General features: G+C 41.4%; 1 protein-coding gene and 1 long non-coding RNA gene across 6 annotated transcripts; one reads left to right on the forward strand and one right to left on the reverse strand.

The window, feature by feature from the left end:
- Positions 1–749: 749 nt before the first annotated feature.
- ptk2bb (protein tyrosine kinase 2 beta, b) lies at positions 750–18446 on the reverse strand. Of its 5 annotated transcripts, none has more exons than XR_004609036.1 (31): positions 18341–18446; positions 13359–13591; positions 12850–13028; positions 12645–12732; positions 12088–12167; positions 11780–11842; positions 11540–11594; positions 11274–11414; positions 11065–11139; positions 10349–10450; positions 10058–10175; positions 9846–9885; positions 9639–9670; positions 9472–9516; positions 9282–9379; positions 8687–8768; positions 8497–8597; positions 8248–8363; positions 7182–7282; positions 6935–7024; positions 5662–5866; positions 5111–5219; positions 4936–4995; positions 4714–4839; positions 4082–4507; positions 3458–3482; positions 3315–3349; positions 2923–3057; positions 2703–2783; positions 1449–1909; positions 750–1329 (listed from the first exon to the last, which is right to left on the reverse strand). XR_004609036.1 is itself a non-coding variant. In XM_034527572.1 (31 exons), exons 2-31 carry the CDS (start codon positions 13554–13556, stop codon positions 1694–1696), a joined length of 2985 nt encoding a protein of 994 aa, XP_034383463.1. In that variant the 5' UTR covers positions 13557–13591; positions 18341–18446; the 3' UTR covers positions 750–1693. The 5 variants fall into 5 exon arrangements, 4 of the variants coding, with proteins under 4 accessions (XP_034383463.1, XP_034383462.1, XP_034383461.1 ...); XM_034527572.1 differs by having other exon boundaries at positions 750–1909; positions 4082–4117; positions 4355–4507; XM_034527571.1 differs by adding an exon at positions 15556–15659 and having other exon boundaries at positions 750–1909; positions 18341–18434.
- LOC117727330 lies at positions 5874–7754 on the forward strand. The gene is made up of 3 exons (XR_004609037.1): positions 5874–6032; positions 6509–6532; positions 7504–7754. It is a non-coding gene; the product is annotated as an uncharacterized LOC117727330 (long non-coding RNA).
- Positions 18447–19267: the final 821 nt, after the last annotated feature.

Genomic DNA, 19267 nt, shown 5'->3' on the forward strand with positions numbered 1-19267 from the left:
TACTTTTCTCTGTCGTTTGAAGAATTCTAATTTTAAATGTAGTGATGTAATTAGCGTTGCATTACGTTAACTATGCGATGCGGGGACCAGTAACGGCACTGGGACGCGCTCCACCAAGCGTTAGCAGCCAGCCAGAGATGCTCGGTTTGTGACCAATTAAATAAACCGGAGAAACTTCATTCCTCCTTTCTTTGTTTTGACCAACAGTGGCATGCTGTACTGGGAGTATATACACTATACTGGACTAGACACACTAAATGGGGTTATTCGTGCTGGTTTGGAGAGAATTTTCCCACATGAATGCAATTATGTTTTAATAATCAAACTGTGAAACCTTTAAAAACTCTTCTATGTAGCGTTTAGTGTTGTGAAAATTACCTTAATGTCGTCCTTCCTAAACGCAGAACATCTAGATTTAAATATCCAACAGCAAAACACATCAATGAACAGGCATGGACAGTAAGTAGTATACATCATATTTATTTGTTTATCACTTGAATTACGTGCCAGTAATGGACATTATACAAAAACCTCTCACAAGAGAAACCTTTCTGTCAATCCATTATCCAAACTGTTCTCGTCTTCATCATATCATTTTAATATAATGCATCAGTCAAACTTGAGATGTCTACGGTATGTATATGTATATATATATATATATATATATATATATATATATATATATATATATATATTAAAAAAAACACTTTTGAATGGTAGAATAGCTTTCAAACCATTTGGTTTAATCATCTTAACATTTCACAGGTTTGAAAGACTAAACCCTTTACTTGCATTTTTATTTAGATCACATTATTTTGCAAATGTTTAGTTGTTCTCTGCTGTAAAAAACAATTGTGCTCGACACTTTTCATATTTACAAAACAAATTCAATTTTCAAAGCAGACAATTAAGTCAAGAAATCACAAATGACAACAGTCAACATTAAATGAAGTTTGTCTGAAATGACGACATCGTACATATGATGCCAGTGGACCATCATGTTTAGCATACACACTACCTTGATGAGCACATACACTTTTTTTTCAAAGTTGCCCATATCCACTGAGTATTTCATCTTAAAACTGAAGTGCCGGACTTTGTGCTGCAGGAAAGAGTCCTAAAACCCAGAAATGAGTTAGCAGCATTTTTGTACTTCCGGTTTCCTCGTCTTTAAGTCAGTGGGTTCTTTGAATGGGTTTTTGGTTAGACGCCTGAAATAAGGTTGGTGGTTAACACAAGCTTTTGGGATTTGAAGGTTTTTTGCTGTACGACAAATGAGTATGCCGGATACTATGGCGGAAAATCCTCAGAAGCTGCGAAGACGAGTTTCTGTAGTGAATACCCAGATAAAAAAAAAAAGGTGTTCAGAGGATTTAATGATGTAAAAAGAAGAAGAAAGGGAACCGATTGACGGTGAGGAGAAACACTCCTTCAACCGACGAGCTCACCTGCAGACATGCATCATCCGGTTGACGGCGTTTATGTCTGTTACTCTCATTGCCAGAAGGGGGAGACAAAACGTCTGCAGCCCAGCTTCAACAACACACATTTACAGGTACGATGATGAGGAGTGACACAGCCTTAAATTAAGCAGTTTGATCACAACAAAAATGCTCAACTATGTGCAAATGTTATTTCTGACAGACGGATGTGGATCATTAGCTTGAAACTGAATAGGAGAGCTTACGGTCCACTAGGGGGCCACTGGCTTGGCCAGGTTGGCCCTGACTCTGGCTTGGTCCACTGCATCTAACATGTTCTTACTGTCCATCGCCAGAGTGTGTGCTGCGGTCAGCAGCTGCTTCTGACACTCCTCCTTCAAAGAGGTGATGTAATTCTGCTGGGCCAGGCGCATTTTGCTGATCAGCTCCGCCATGTCGTTGTTCAGCAGCTTCTGGGTGCCCTCGATCTGTGGGGCCGGGAAACAAACAGGTGGCGGAGTTGGCCTTTTTCACGGAGGACATTTTGACGTGTCACAGTTAGGAAAAGTGATTACAATTATAAAAAGACTGGTTGCTGGAATCCCATTTGGCTGCTGCAGTTTCAGGCTCCTGGTATTGAGCATGCTGTCACGGCATATATATATATATATATATATATATATATATATATATATATATATATATATATATATATATATATATATACATATACACACACACACAGTATATATAAATAATATAACAGACCAGTCGTTAATATCATTAGTAACACCTGTGCTTTTCCTACTTTGACAATTAAAATGTCTGCAGTATGAAAGGCCTGTAAACATACCCGTACATATTTTGTAATATAATAAAAAAGGGCACTATCTTTGTTAAGCTTGTGCACGTTTTGGTTGAAATTCCAAACTGCATTATACTGTCAACTGTTCTTGTTATTATTTAGTTTTTAGTTTTTCGTACATCTTGCTGAGCGCATATCAGTTTCAAGTCAGCAAGAAATTTGTGAAATGAAAAGAAAAATCTGTACTCTTTTTGAAAAATTAATAAACAAGGCTTTGTTTAAACTGCTTTAATGTGAAAACTATGGGTTTTGGGGTGTCCTCAGCGAGAGTAGTGAACACAAAATGGTAATTTCCTCCTTGCTGCTTTGTCACTTTTAGTTTCTGGGACAAACCGTATGGGAGAAGAAAATCAATAAAGACAGTAAGCAAGGATGTGAGAAAAGATGGAAAACAGGCTGCAGAACATATACCGTACCTCAGTCCTGACAGACTCGTGTAAGGTGGGCAGTATGTCATCCACACTGCGAATCAGATCTCGTAAAGCCATCCCAACAGACTGTGGGCAGAGATCAATGCAAGAAAAGATTCAGCTGTGTAACTCAACAAGTTTGTTTTCCATTACAAGACATATATGCCTTCAATTTGCTTCTAATGAAGCAACAAAAAGTGAAAAGCAGACATGTGTCCCGGCGTACCTGGACAATGGTGATATATTTCTCTGGTGGCACCTCTGTGATGTCGTTCTTGAGTTGGACAACAACTTTGACCAGGTCCATGACGTATTGGTACACCTTGTCGTCAGAGCGGTCCAGCTCAGCTGTGGGCGCCGGCTTAGTAGAAGAGAATAATGTGTTTTAATAATTACAATATTCATCTTCTTCACTTGCACAGGAGGATCGCTGGGCACGATATTAATTCATGGTGGCAACAGTTTCCTTTCAACTGAAGGGTCATTTGAATTGCAATGACTCCACGAGTCATTATGAATTCTCTTTATCTAAAAATCAAAGCTAATACAATTAAATAGTTTTTTCAGTGGGCTAAAAATGAATTTAAATCCCCAAAAGAATGAATCAATATACATTACCTGTGCTGTGAGCCTCGGGGGCTTCTCTGGAGCTGCTGCATGGCAGAAAGACGAGAGGGATGAAAGACAGGAGGGTTTAGAGGCCGATGAAAGCACTCAGAATGACTCAAAATTTAAATGAAACATTTTTTTCGAGCACTTACCATTTTCTGAGTCGGCTTCAGGGGACTAAAAAGAAAAGAAAAAGATTAATCTCATGAGGACGATAACATTTTCCACTTTCGATCAAAAATAACTACGCAACACGACAAAACTATTTAACGTGCCTGTGCCAAGAGACTAACACAGAGACAACTGCACTAAATGTAGTCAACATGCAGTGTTTAAACTCGGATGTGCAATGTACAAACACTGCAATGTATTAGAAATATGCACAAGCCATATTCTAGGACCAGTAATCAAGACAGTAATTCTGGTGAATAGCAGAACAATTAGTTCTTACCAGATAAAACTTGTTCCGTGATATGATTTAAATTCCATTTTCTTACGCCGGTTTAGCATTTGGAACATCATTTTAAAAATATATTTTCTCAAAACATGAATGGCCACTGTTTTTTGTCATCATTGCGATCTATTTATTCCACTTCTCCTGAACCATCGTGACGACTAAACAAACTACTACCTGTTGTGTGGCATCATGCTGACTATTCGCTCACTGATGGGAATAAGAATATTTTGCCAAAGAAAACAAACTGGGCCCAGAAATGTGAGGCACATTGCCGAAAAGCATTTGGTAACAGTGAGAGTTTGCATCGGCGTACACCTACCGCTGGGCCGACGGCGTCCTCTGGTCCCATGGGGTCCTGCAAAAGAACAGGCAGGTTCATTTGATACAATATGGACATGGACCCCCTCTTCGGGACTGTCATCAGGGGAACATTCAATCTAAAGCTAACACGGCGCCGAGAGTCGACAAGTGGGATGATATTGTTTAACGACGCCTCATTCCACGTAGCCTCCAGGGCCACATTCAACTGAGTGGGGGGACACAGAGACACAGAGAGGGGCTTGACTGAAGTTAATGATGCTCCGTTTCCCACCAGGAGCCTCTCCTCCTTCTCCAGCCACTTTTTATCCTCCCTCATCTGCTCTTTCTGCCGGCGGAGAGTGTTCTGCATGTGCTGCCTCTCCTTCTGCCACAGGCTGGTGACGTCATCCCTGCTGTTGGGTTCCGCTCGGAAAAACTCGCCCTCCTTTAGAATCGGTGGGAGAGCAACAGGAGAAAAATGGGTGAACGACACACAAAGCCTTTTTCTTCTTTTTTTTTTTTTTTGAGGTCTCATTATCAACTCCAGCTTCATCAACGTCAGAACACGTGACTTCAAATGTAAGAAAAATGACCCCACGGGCACGATTAGACTCTCGGACAACAGTTCTTGAAATAATGAGTCTTTCTTACCCCCATGCTGCGACGCCGAGGGGACCTGATGGCCGGCAAGGGAAGAGTGTTCACTGAGTCCAGGGGGGACTGGTATTCACATGGGCTGGCCAGGTCGGGTGAGCTGGCACACAGAGCCTCGTTCAGCTGCACACATACACAAATCTCTTCACATATTTGAGACGTAAAGGCCGTCATCTTGGAGGAATCAGGTTCGAGATTGCCCGGGGGACGCTACTCTACCTGAATGTGTAGACCAATACTGAGCGTGTTCCCGAACCGCCCTGGTTTCATTCTCGAAGGCTGCGGGGAAATATTCAAAACATGCGTCAAAAAAACAAGCACTGAATCAAAAAGGTTTCATTTTGGATAATGTGTGCGGTTTTTTTGTGGCTGAGTTGGACCCCGGCATCCGTACCTTGGGAGGAGGCTCTTTGAAGTTGAACTTGGTGTCGAAGATTTTGGTGGAGCGCGCTCTGTCCCTCTCTCTCTCCACTTCCTCCTCCTCCTCCATCTTGTGGACATCACTGGCAGATTTATGGACAACAAGTTACTATATACAGTATGTCTTAAGAGAGACGAACAAAAACACACTTATTGGGCTGTTACTACAGGTAACTTACATACTGCACCAAATCAATGCACAGCTGATGTTCAATATTCATTCTCCAATCTTCATTTTTACAATTCAAAAGCTAACCAGCAATAAGTGGATTGAACATCGTCTATATTGAATTTAATATGAGACGGTAGGCGGATTGATACATTAAATTAAGACAACCTTTGTCCCCCGTTGCTCGAGCAATTGAGAGTTTCGCAAAACATTTACTTATGATAAATACACTTGACACCATGAACTGTAGAGGCTCATGCATCAATCGTGAATATAAATCAATACAGAAAGGCCACCACGGTAGATCCAATCGAATGGTCTAATTAAAGCTCTCTTTGTATTGAGTAAAGAAGTACCTGATCTTCACCACCAGCTCGGTGAAGCTGGGTCTCTCTCTGGGATCGTAGGACCAGCAGCGGGTCATGAGTGAGTAGAGGGCAGGAGGGCAGTGGTCGGGCTTGGGCAGCCGGATTCCCTGCTCCAGTTGGTTGATGACGTCTCTGTTCTCCAGCCAGAAGAACGGCTGCTGTCCGCAACTCATTATCTCCCACATGCATACGGCTACGGAGCCAAGCAAACACAGAGGAACAGGAAGTTCTGAGACGCACGCTTCCTGTGGTGCATTTTTTAACCAAAAGGATCAAAGGGGAACAAAAGGGAGCGGCAGGTTGTCGCCGCGAGGCGAGTAACTAATTAAGAAGCACTTCAGTCTCAAAGTACTGTGAAGGTGAGTAAACAAAGGAGGACCACGCACAGTCTATATTAACCTTTTCATTATTCTACCCTATTATTACACACACATTATTATTAGTATTATTACAAACCATAGAGATCTATATTAAAAGAAAAGTCAAAGATAAGATAATCCACAAAATGAATCACTCTCAAGTGCATTACACTTAATTAAATCTATATACTTATAACAGTATAATACACTTTTTTGATAAGAACATATCTGTGAATCTGTGTGGCATTTCATCTTTTTTTACTTCCTGGTTGAAAAGCAATATATTCATATATATGTTTATGGTGTATCGCTTTTTCTATGCCTTAAACACATTAAAAATAAAAAGTTTGGCTACGTTTAAGAACATATTTTGCTTTAAGGGAGGACATAAACCAGTATTATTGCAAAGGGAATATGAATAAAGAGCGGCATTAAGATTCTTATGCATGTTTGTTTTTGTCTCTCTCTCTCTTGAGGGTGTTTCAACGAATCATCAAAAGGTGAGAATATGCCGAGTTTTAATTTTTGTGTCTGACACGTGAGCATCTCAGACGTTACTTGTTGATTTACAGTTTGATTTACATTGATATATCTATTGGTATGAAATGTGCCTGATCACAGTGTGGCTATGAAGTTGACCACTAGATGGTGCTGATTTGCTGAAGACAGGTCGAGATGCAGCTGGTAAACGATGACGCGGCAACTTTATAACTCAATCGTGTCGTTAATGGACCCAACAAACGTTTACAAAGTGGTTGTTCAGCCCGTCGTCCCCGTTGGCCTCCACAAGTCTCTGTATCAGTCACAAGTCATCTTTACCAGCAGATAACACCATGCAGTGCCGTGTGAGTGAGGGCGGCTTCCTGCGCTTCCTGAGTCTAGTTCGAGTATCACGAACTCACCAAACATCCAGACATCGCTGGCGGTGGTGAAACGTCTGAAGTTGATGGATTCTGGAGCCATCCACTTGATTGGCAACCGAGTAACAGACGCTGCAACGAGACGGGAGACGCCGTTATTATGCGGTCAACATTGTCCGTCTATTCTGTCTGAGGACATGTGTGTATTATGCATTACAATGTAGACATTCAGGGGTCCGAGAATGAAACGTGCAACAGTCAAATGGGCTTCCTAAAAAGCATCTCTCACCTTTGTAGTATTCTTCATCCTCAATGTATCTCGACAGACCGAAGTCTCCGAGCTTCACACAGTCTGGACTGGCGACTAAGATGTTCCTCACGGCAATGTCTCTGAGTGACATGAATAATGCAGAAAGAAAAGTTAAGGTTGATGACAGATGATTAATAAACATTTAGATCATACAAGCAGAGTTTCTTAAATGGCCCCTTCTCTGGTTGACCTGAATTATGTCAAACTGCTGACAGTTTTGAAGCCCCGGAAATATTACACAAGGAATCTTTACATTTTCCACCCAGAGAGTAATTTCCTTTGTCTGTGTTTTTCTTCACAGAAGATTGAATCCAGCGCGGCTGCTTTGCTGCCGGAAACCCGTTGATAACTTTCTGCAGAAACCGGCTTTTTTGTCATCTCACACCCACTCGCTGTCCCGGTTTGTATGAATACGTCAAGTGTACATGGAAAAAAGGTTTGCCATCGTCATGACATTATATTGCTCCACTTTACATTCAGATGCCGTTTTATTTTTTTTGGTATAAAACTGTCCGTTTCCTCGCCATCCCTGTGAATCAACACTGTGCAGCAATACACACAATTATTTCAAGAACGTGCTGTAAGTCGGCATGAACATTACAGGTTGTGCCTCTTTTCTGATGACAGTAACAAAGGACCTCATTTCTTATACACTCATGCCCTCCTGTTTCAGCACGGACATGATCACTTCATACAAATGCAGTGTGGATCAGCTGGTCACCGTGACTTAGGAGCGTTGTCAAAGTGACAACTTTGTCATCATCATCATCTTCATCATCTCCGATAAAAAGGTTTGCTACACTCTTAACATGAGGCCTTGGTTTTCTGCATAAAGTTCCAGGGGACCCGGGTTAACGTGCATTTATTACAATATGGGTTCAATCGTGATTATTATGCGATTGTTTTTCAGCCAGGAATCTTTTTTGTTCTAAAGTTGCACACAGTATGTTTCGTATCAGCAATGTTCCCGGTGATAAATACAGCACAAACAAAAGACAACGTCAGCGTCTCCTCCTGGGTGACAATACAAAAAGGAGGCGCTCACCTGTGCACCACGTTGACCCCTGAGAGGTAGACGAGAGCTTTGCAGATCTGCAGGCTGAACAGCACCAGCGTTATATTTGACAACGTACTCTGGTTCTCTGTTAGGTAGTTCCCGAGCTGCAACGTCAACAATTGAGGAAGTCAAGAATTCAACACTTTCACGGTGAGATGCATAAATCTAGATGCGACACTATGACTCGTGGCAGAACTGTACAATAGTTCAGTTATACAGAGCGAGTTTGGCACTGACCTCTCCATACTGATAAAGCTCCATGACTATCCACACGGGATCGTCCTCTATGATTCCAATCAGTTTGACGATGTACTGATTATTGAGGTTCTTCATAATCACTGGCAAACACACAAAGTTCACAAAGTAATTGTCATAGTTATTGTTTGCATCATTTCCTTCCTTCTAAGCTACATGTTTGTCTAATTACCTGCTTCGCTCATGAACTTCTCCATCACGTCAGGTGAACAGTCTTTGCAGGTCTTCACGGCCACGTTGATCCTCTCGCCACTCTGTCGAATCGATCACGGAAAGAGACGCAGGGAGGATTTTAAATGGGAACTGGGAGGCGAAGCAAATTCAACTTTGGTGAATTCTCACCACAAATAATGCCTCGACTGCATCCGCACGTGTGTGACCAAATAAAGCAAAAACACAAAAATATTATTTGTTCCAGCTATTAAATTGGGATGATTTGCTGCTTTTCTTTGTTTGAATGTGACAGTTAACTGGTATTTTGTTGAGGTTTTTGAACTTGTAATCTCAAGATCTTAATCTCAAGATCTTAATCAATAATGTAAACAATTGTTAGGTGTAGCCCGACTTCGAATGTAATGCCAGTCAATATGCCGTTAATAAGGTTTTATAGTCTAGAACTAGATATTGTATGCAGCAATTGTGAATCCTGGTAGCACAAATATTTTATTCATTTATATTTCACCAACAAGCTTCCCATCATTAATGTCTGATGTTAGTTTATAGATAGTTTTATATACCTGTTGCTGTTACTAGGGAGATACACTTACATCTTTAGTGTAAACTCCATCGTAGACTTCCCCAAAAAAACCTGCACCAAGGATTTGGCCGAGAACAATGTCCTTTCGGTCGATCCCGTACTTGACAACTACAGGAAGAGATTTCAATTTATTGAAGTTCAAAAGTCAGTTCACACACAAATCATTCTGCAAAAGACACAAAGACAAACTTTGAACGGACCTGATGTCGGCCTTTCGTCGAGAATCTCACAATAGATATCCGACCCTGAACACCCCCAAAAGAAAGAACAATGAGCATCTAGTTGTTTTCTTCATGATATAAAATGAGTTGTATGTATTGCATTATGCACACAGGTTACGAAAAAATGAAGAAAGCTGTGAGCTCACCCATACTGTGTCTGACCGAGCTGGAGTCTCTGCTGCTCCAGAGAAAAGACAGAATGACAAAACATTCAACTTAAGGCTCCTCAGAGCGCTGACAGCATGGTTCAATAACTTCTTGTTATAACCAAAAAGAATTACAGCAGCTCGAAATCTGAGGCCGAGAGAGGGCGCAAATCATTCAAAGTCTTGAAACAGCCAACATCCACTCACTCTGTAGGAATCTCAGGGAGGGCACTCCGTGTATTGGCATCTAGGATAGAAATGAGTTGTGATAATTCCAATTACGTTCATATAATACAATAAAAGTTCTTCAAACAGCTTCTAAGGCATCCAACAATGCTCCATAGTTTAAAAATATATATATATATATTGCTTCTACCGCGATGATGTTGCAATGGGGGAAGTGGCTGAGCCGTACACACCTTTATTTGGTCGGTAGATAACGGTTTCATCCGTGTCCTTTTCCAAGCGGCAGTAGCCATCAATAAGGTCCATCATGTTCTCGGCCATCGGGACCGTGGCCACATTGATCGATAGCCGCTGTCAGGAACAAGATGAGAGGGCAATGAAAGCGTGGGTCAAATTTCCAGTGCAGAAGCTTTCAATAGTAAATGTCTTCACATATTCTAGATATATACTGTACACAGTAATACTATATAATAATAATAATAATAATAATAATAATAATAGGTAGATGGTGTTGTAGGACTCACTTGTCTGGCCCCCTCTACGTTGAGGTCTAAGAGAGCCTTCCCATCGCCCTGAGACAAGCATTGTATTTTCTTGATCTGTTTGAAGTCGGCTAGGAAAACAGGCTGAGGCACAAAAGAGAGGAATGCAATAAAGTTGAATTATGGTGGGACTGATTCCATTTTACAAGCTGTGTTAGATATATTAGAATGGTGTGGCATCCACTGACGGAAAGAGACATGTTTCTGTGCAAAATATGTCTAGACTTGAAAGATCCAGCAGGAATAAATGAATACTACTAGTACTAATTAATTCATACAGCTTTCAGAGCAGCCAGTAAGCAACCGGCGTAGACTTCAGGAACTCACTGTTAATTAGTGCGCTTTAGAGGTGGCGGTAAGTGGATTTTGTTTCCTTTGGACAGAGCAAGGCTCGCCGTTTCCCCCGGTTTCCTAATTAGCGCATGAATTTATGGCCCGAAAAGCTCTTGTGTGAAGTTTTGCAACCTTTGATCTACCGAGTTCATCCCTGAGTGCAGGAGGACGATTGTGCCAGATTTGGAAAAAAAAATGATATCAAGCCGCTTCTGAGATAATGCAATTAGGAGACTGGACCAGACGGACGGATGGGCAACACAGAAAAATAATGCCTCCGGCATGAAAATCCTGATGCTAAGCTAGATATGTTTGATATATAACGCAACACAATGCAATATATGATGAAAAGTCAAAGCCGCTACCGCTGAATTCTTCTGTGTGCGTTGGCGGATGCCCCTCCCACCGATGACCAGCTCCACCGCTAGACTCCAACCTTGCTGTTGACAAGTGGGCGTGGTTAAATGTTTGTCATATTAATGTGAACAAGAGCAGATTAAGGTCTGGAGCTCCTCATGGTTATCACCATGACTACCAGAGGATTTGGGGGGGGGGGGGGGGGGGGTCTGCTCACCACTAGTTCACATGGGAAGACCTCTTCATCGTAGTTGCTGAAGTCTTTGAGGGTCTCGAAAAACTTGACCATGCAGTCGTCCTCCCTGAGCGTCGCGTACTGTTGAAACGTTTGCTGGATCAACTTCCGCAGCTGCCTTGACTGGATCAAAAGCAGGGAACATATTAAATAAAAAATATTCCTGTCTGCACACTCTGATGAAGATCTGATCGAGCGCCCAGTCGTAAATACAAACATTTGTTGTTTTAATAGTTGGGATGGTTTACCTTCATGCTGTTAATCAGCTGTTGAGGAAAGAAGAGGTCCAGACCCACTTCTTTTCTTCATTTGAAAAGGGAAATTCAGAAAAACAGGAAGAAAAACACATTTGAAAAAGACAGTCAAGCTGCTGAAACGTGTTTCTTTAAGAGAGTGTCATAAATTCAAGGCTCACTATCAATCAGAGTAATAAGTGAAGTAATGTTGCCAAAATTAGACTTATAAGACTAATGGAAATACAAACTTACTCTAGCAGCTCAAAGTTAGACTTCTTCTCGAGACCTTTTGCATTCATGTCTTTGTAGAACCTCCTGAAACAAGAAAACATCTCAGCAAATAACGAAAAAGTTCCCCACCAAATGTTGTTCATCCTAAACTACAAGTTACTTCATGACCTACTCATTTTATTAACCCAAACCACTTACACGGAACTCGTGCTGTACAACACCTGGACAACTTGTCAATACAACTCTAACCAACCACATCAAATATGTGTTATCACCGCATTTAATAAAACAATTTAAATTATAGGATTTTAGGAGAGAACTGCAGTCACCTGATCTCCAGACAACCGAGCTGCAGCGCCATCCCATCGCTGACTTTAGTGGCATGATGCTGCATGTAATCACTACGCACCTGTCTCAAAATCAAAAAGAGAAATCAGATATACCAACAAATACTACAATATTACCAGACTATTACACGAAAGATCTGTGGGAAAAAAAAATTTCATTTTATTTTCCCATATCCGTTCACAGGCTGTGGCAAACAAAGAATTGCATTTTAAAGAGTTAAAGGTCTCTATATTTTGCTAATTATGAATCAGCTGTATAATTTAATGGTTTGCAGAGGGCTGGTAGCAAAGATGTTGTGGCCGTGCACGGTTTGTGACCCGGAGGCTGGTCACCCCGGTTTTATTATTATTATTATTATCATTGTATGTAGATTAGTTTGAAACAAAATGACCAACGAACAGAAAATGTAACTTTATAAAACACAAAACCAGGGAAGGAAAGCGTCATCACAAAGCCGGACACATTGACAGCTGTGTGGAAACTTCACTTCTTATTGACACAAAGTTTAAAACTAACAAAACACGCTGTCGCTTGTTACCTGTTGGTAAAAAAACACTAACGTAGACCGGTCATCTTTGAATTTCTCCAGGAAATTGACGGGAACGTATCTGATACGAAGGTCATACCTGAAAAAGAAAAACACCATGCGAGTTCATCAAATGCCACGTTTCAAAATCAAAAACACTGCAGAACCGATAGTGTTCGACCCAAAGAGACAAGACGTCCACGTTGTCACTCTGCACCTCCACTCAGCCTCCAAGTGATGGCTCTCGTAGCGCTGCTCCACCTCCCCGACCGTCAGATCTGGATGCAGCCAGTGAAGCTCTTCTGACTTCAGGTGCTTCAGCAGGAGGCTGTAGCATCCCGCGTGCTTGATGTTCGGCCCCAATCGACCACAGATCAGAATCGAACGAATAATAGCCTGAAGGAGACGGAATGAGGATTTCTTTTTAATATATTGCACCTTTTTTTTTCGTACTGCACTTTGTGGTTGATACTTTCTTCATCTTTTCATGCAAGGGCTGATAAATTAGTTGGAAAAGTCAAAAATTATAAGATGTTTGCCTGTTGCTGTACACGGAAAGAGGATAAGATTATATGCACTCTGATAAAAACACATTTACTTCCTTGCATGTCAAAGGGCCAAATAAAAACAGGCGTCTGGCTCGAAATACTAAACACGATTACCATCTTCATCACAGTCTTCTGACACGTTACTTCCCTTCCCCATGTTGTTTTGGTATACTCTCACCCTAATTTGCCAGGAGCTGTCACATTTAACCAGCTTGAAGTTCTTGCCCACGTTGTTGTTGGTGCAGAAGCACACTTTGAGGATCTTGACAGGCCCTCCGTCTCCAGTGAAGGTCGACTCAGTGGAGTCGTCTTGGCTGCTTGGTCTTGGACTGGGCACCTTCCAGGACAGGGTGTCACCGGACATCACCTCATACATTCTCACGAGTGGGTCGGCACCATCATGTCATCATCCTTAAGACAGACAAAGGAAAAGGAGTAGTAAAACATAGGGGTCTTTAACTGGTTGCAATCTTGAACCCTGAAGTAGACGGATTAGAAAGGAGGTGCTGGTTTTCAAGCGTGTGGTCCCAGTAAAGCAAACTCTTCCACAAAAAGTGCACACACTGTTCTGTGACTTGCTTCATCATAGTACTCCAGGCATGCTCCAGTTCAAATTCATGCTGTGATCGTGTGCCATGTTGTGTCCATAACTCACTTGATTCTGAGATCCGCTGATTACATTCCTACATTCCTTTCTGACCGTGGTTGCAGCTGAGGGCTTGAGTGATTCATAAAGTTAAATTGTGACAGAGTGGAGACATGTATCGTCTTCGTCCACAGAGAAAACTCACAAAAATGTCCTGGATGCAAATTGAACTTAAATGTCATCAAATATACAGTATTGAAAGACTACGTGTCTACATATCGACAGGGACAGGCACTGTGTCGTCAGGCGACAACCTAAAGCGTAAACCTAAATCTGTCCGAAACCAAACTTCATGATGACTGATCGACTTGTGTAGTAACTTCTTAGCTGTGGGCTGTTATGCAACATGTGTTGATTTGTCCTGCACACAACAAGGTTGAAAAACATCTAAATGTTGGAGGGAAGTAGCTCATTTGTCTTTCTTGAAGGACATATTTGACATTTTGAGAAGTACTCGCTTTATTACCGTCAAGATGAAGAATTTAACAACATTGCCATATCTGTCTGTTCAATATTAAGGGAGGACATAGAGACGGGAAGCAGTGGAAACAGCCAGCTCTGCCTGGAGGAACGCCAAAGTGCTGCAGGGATCATGTATTTTTTGGAGGTCAACCCGGAGGTTAGCATCGCACTGGTTCCCATCACAAAAACCCAATGGGATTTTGTATTATTGCAGAGAAAATCACTATTGAAACCAGTAGGACGCTTACGTGTTTTGTTCAGCATCATCTTCACAAATGAACACCACTTTTAGGATTTTTGAAGCGTAAATTCAATGGCCAGTCGTAAAAGCTTAGGCTACACACCCCGGTCGCATGACTTCACGTTACCACCACTAAGCTAAAGGCGGACTAGTTTTCACCATGATGACGTTATGTATCTTAAGCCTGTGTTAACCATAAACCTTATTTCATGCATCTAACCACAAACCCATATAAAACAACAACAACAACATTGACTTTGAGAAACCGGAACCGGACGTGGAAGAGCAAAAATGCTGACTCATTTCCGTGTTTTAGGACTCATTCCTGCAGCATTACTTATCTGCGTACTAGAATCTCTGAAGCTCACACTTTAATAAGCTATATCTTGTTTGTTTAATACGTACTACTGAGTGATTTCTGGGCCGACTTCCTGCTTTACACCCTGGCTTGTTAGCTACTAGGGGTGCTCGGTGGACTTATTTTGTTACCTTTGGACAGAGCCAGGCTAGCAGTTTCCCCTTGTTTCTAGTCTTTGTGCTAAGCTATGCTAACAGGCTACTAGCTCCAGCTACACATTTACGCAGAATTGAGAGTGGAATCAATCTTCTTATCTAACTCTGAGATTAGAAAGGTATTTCCTAAAATGTCTATTTCTTCAAAACGTGAATACCTCAACAAGAGATCCTTCTCTGGCCTCTTAGCTTTAAACAAACATGATGACGGACGCCTATACATCAAAAAAACCTGAGCACACAGACACAACTACACACTTGGAAATGGTCGACCAGTAGTCTTTTTTTCGCTGGGTGAAAAAACTGAAAGCCTGCACACACTTTGATTATACTTCAGCAAAGAGAAGGGCAGCAACCGACTGGTGCATCAAATAAAGAAATCAGGAAAGTAGAGCCCCCAAACATACGTCTCTCCACTCCTCACAGTAATGTTCTGCCCTGTCAATCAAAAAACCTGATGGCACGTTGCCTCGGCAAACGCAGTGAGAGCGGACGACCCCGTCGGTTACCCACCTCGCGATGGTGTCCGTCAGAAAGATGTCACAACGTGCTTCCTCATAGAAGCTGCTCCACGCTGTCAGTGTGCCGCGAGGGAGCGGAGCTGCGTTAGTTCCTCGCTGTTGGACGAGGTTGTGTTTTGTTAGACTGAGGCCATGAATTCCCCAGCAGGGTTATGTGGGTGTGTTTGTGCGTTTAGTGAGAAAGGGAAAGAGAGAGAGAAGATGAGTGTGCAGCGTTGCACCATCACCTGGGTGTGGGAGGCCTGACAAGAAGGGATTGAAGAGGGTGAAGTTTAAGATTACTTCTTGGTGGGAAGAAAACATCCATGGGTTGGAGTATGTGGCGCTGTGGATGTACAAATACATTCCCTGGCTCACGTGGAAGAAACAGTGAGTCAGCCGAGTGACAGATTGCGCGATAAACGCTGAGAGACTAATTTAAAATATGTTGTGTGAAAACAAATGTCAGCTGTGTACAACATTTTTTGAAAATCTTTTTTTATCTTGACAAGAATAAAGGAAAAGTCTCGTCCGAGTGGTGAATGGTGAAGCTTTGGACCCGTAGTCTGAGTCACGTTGACCCGGTGGCCTACGTTTAACTTCAGGTAACAAGGGTTGATTGTTGTCTAGTTTTAATTCTTCACACTTAAACTCTAAAACCAAGAACATTGAGCTATAGAAAAAGACTGCTCAGTGAAATGTCGGATTGGAACATGAATTCCCATTGAAGCCTATTTCTTATCATCTCATCCTCGTGAATCAAATTTCTTCTTCATCAAACACTTCTGCATCACAATTTAAGACATTTTTAAAAAAGTGTTTCTTTGTTTGGTGAAGTAATATATCGGCATGCTCTTGTTATCGCGCCAAAACTCAGTTATTGTTTTAACGCCAACAATAACTGAGATGATGCCGTCATTTGATTTCATCTTGTGAAACACCACATCGCCGATCTCACTCAGGTATTGGAAACTGTGTTGCAAGCCTATTGGAAGACATACTGTCTTTTATTTTGGACTTTCCTTGTCATCAACAAAAGCCCCAAACTAAAATCACACGGTGGGGTTTACTCTCTCTCTCACACACACACACACACACACATGGTCATGCTGGCACTTGAGTTGTTATGGTAACCACTGCCCCCGGAGATCTGTCACAAACTGAAACTAAGGTAAAGTGAAGAAACTCTTTCAACACATCAGGAATATTCAGCACCCAAACATTCGCCGATTTGCGTCGTGTGAATGGCTGCAGCTAATTGTGAATCAAAAGAAAAATATTCTGGAGCTATTTTTATAGTCAAATTATTATTGAAGCAATTTTTAGGCTCGCTAGTGAGGATTTTAGGCTTTTCTGTTTTATGATAAAATATAAAGTGAATATCTCCTTCAGGTGTTGGATTTTTTGGGGATTTTTTTAGACATTTCTCACTATTTTCCTGAAATTTTTAAAGACTAAACGATTAAACGAGAAAATAATGAAATACGGTTTGAGTTAACATTACAATCTCCCTTTCGTTGTCTTTGGTAGCACCTTGTGTTTTTGGGGGATATCACTTCCCAGACATCCAAACTGTGTTCACATCTGTAATCATCACTCTTTGCTTTGTTTATTTGGCCATAGTAACCGTTTACTCGCCATACCAACAGAGAAAAAAGTTTAGTTGAAGAGTGAGTCTTGAATTAGCTCCCCCTCACCCTCTCTTTAGAGCCACTGCTGGCTGATGGAAAACAATTCACTAACTCTACGCCGAATATTACTTTAAGTTAGTCCACCAGTCCAACTGTTAGATGTCTCATCTTGTTTACAATCTCAACCCAAATATACTATTATTGGATTGTTTTATAGTTGGGCTGTCGTTCCAATACAAGTTTGAACCTTTGACTGTCTCTCTGCTGTGTCTCTATAAGTGAAGTGCTGCAATGTAAGCGGCACTTCACTTCAGAATCTGTCATGACTTGAATTAATATCCATTCCATCAAGAAGTGTCATCCAATGGTTTTGTGGGCATTGTACGAAAACTGCAACTAATTATCAGATATCACGTGTAGGTAGCAGGGGGTGTAGTGTTTTCATCAGACTGTATTTTTATTTCCAAAAAGTCATTGGAGGAAAAGGTGAAAGAAAGAAAGAAAAAAAAGGATGTTTTTGAGATAGATAGATATATAGATAGATAGATATATAGATAGATAGACGAATCCCTGAATTAAACAGCGTGAACTTATAAAGACAGAGTGGCAGAGTGAAGCCTAGTGTAGGTGCTTGTCAACACAGGCAGGTCCTCTCCCCACAGGGCTGTGCTGAGGGTCTGCACTCTGCACAGTCATCACCCCCGGGCTGTGGAATGTGGCTGTCTCCTTCTTCACCTGCACAGACTTGCTGTGATAACGAACATGAAGGTCTGTCTCTCTCTCTCTCTCTCTCTCTCTCTCTCTCTCTTTCTTTCTTGGAGAAAAAAATGGCAGCTAGCTCTTCACATTAAGCCATAATAATCAATATAATTACCTGGGACAAAATGCTATTGTAAAAGCTTCAAAGCTAAGTTTGACATGTCGCACGGTCCCACAGAAGATGACTCTTTTTTTTTTTTTTTCCTTTCCTTTTTTAACCATGTTTATAGCCAATTACATAAGCAACCTGAACGTGTGACCCGTGTAATGGGTTAAACGCAGCTCGTACATGTTTATTTCGTTAACCTCTATGAATGTGGGCCGAAGCACAAGAATTAGTTGTAAAACTCTTCCACGGCTGAAGTTGTAATAAACTCACGCAAGTTATCTATTCGTGTCGTGTCTTACCTGGTTCTGGTTTAATTCCTCTGAGAATAAAAGCTTGACAGAAAGTGTTATTCCTCTGGCGCTGACAGTCCGTCTCTCACACTGAGCAGGTGGCCACTCCCTCACCTCTGCGGTCTGCTGCCACTTCCTTATTTCATGCGCCTCATAAACTGGGAATATGGCGGACTGCCTCGTACCTTCGACACAAAAGTTAACAACAACAAAAAATGCTTCTTTTTTTTTTTGCTGACTCTCGCAGGAGTTTTAGATTCATAACCTTTGCTCGTAGTTTTTGCTACTAAAAGTTTTTAGGTCGAAATAACGATTTGGATAAACACAATAGTTGCTTTACATACTAATTTAAATCCATCGTGAAGTGATTACGACACTTTGTGGGCATTTCATTTTAATTGTGCTCTTTTTCTCTTTCATTCATAGCTTACCTTTTGATAATGTTGTCCCTATGTTCAGGTGTCTTCACTTAACGGTTGTTGTCGTTATAGTGATGTAATTACACCGCCCGAACAGCAGATGGCGCGACCAGCTAAACCAAAGAAAAGGACTTGGACACCGACCGTAAAAAAGCCTGGCTTGCCTTTATACTTTATATGGAATAAAAGGTTACAGCAAGAAATACAGGGTAAGACATGAGGTATACAATGCAGACATTAAAGCAAATAAATGTTAAATAAAGACAACGTTTAAAGCAAAAACAAATGATCTATGATTAACTTATATGAGGTGCAGTCTTTTCTGTACAGTTTCTGACTAAGATACTAAAAGTGGTGTTCAATACAGTGAAGTTTTGTTTTTGTTCTGGGAATATTCTTGTATGAATACAAATCGTGGGAGGCCTCCCATTTGTTTACATTTCTAGCCTCATTGCAACAGAACCACCAGCTGTGATGTAGCCTACGATTGAAATCTCTGAGTGTGTGAAGTTACAAG

Source organism: Cyclopterus lumpus, chromosome 24 (assembly GCF_009769545.1).
Source record: "Cyclopterus lumpus isolate fCycLum1 chromosome 24, fCycLum1.pri, whole genome shotgun sequence".
NCBI lineage: Eukaryota > Metazoa > Chordata > Actinopteri > Perciformes > Cyclopteridae > Cyclopterus > Cyclopterus lumpus.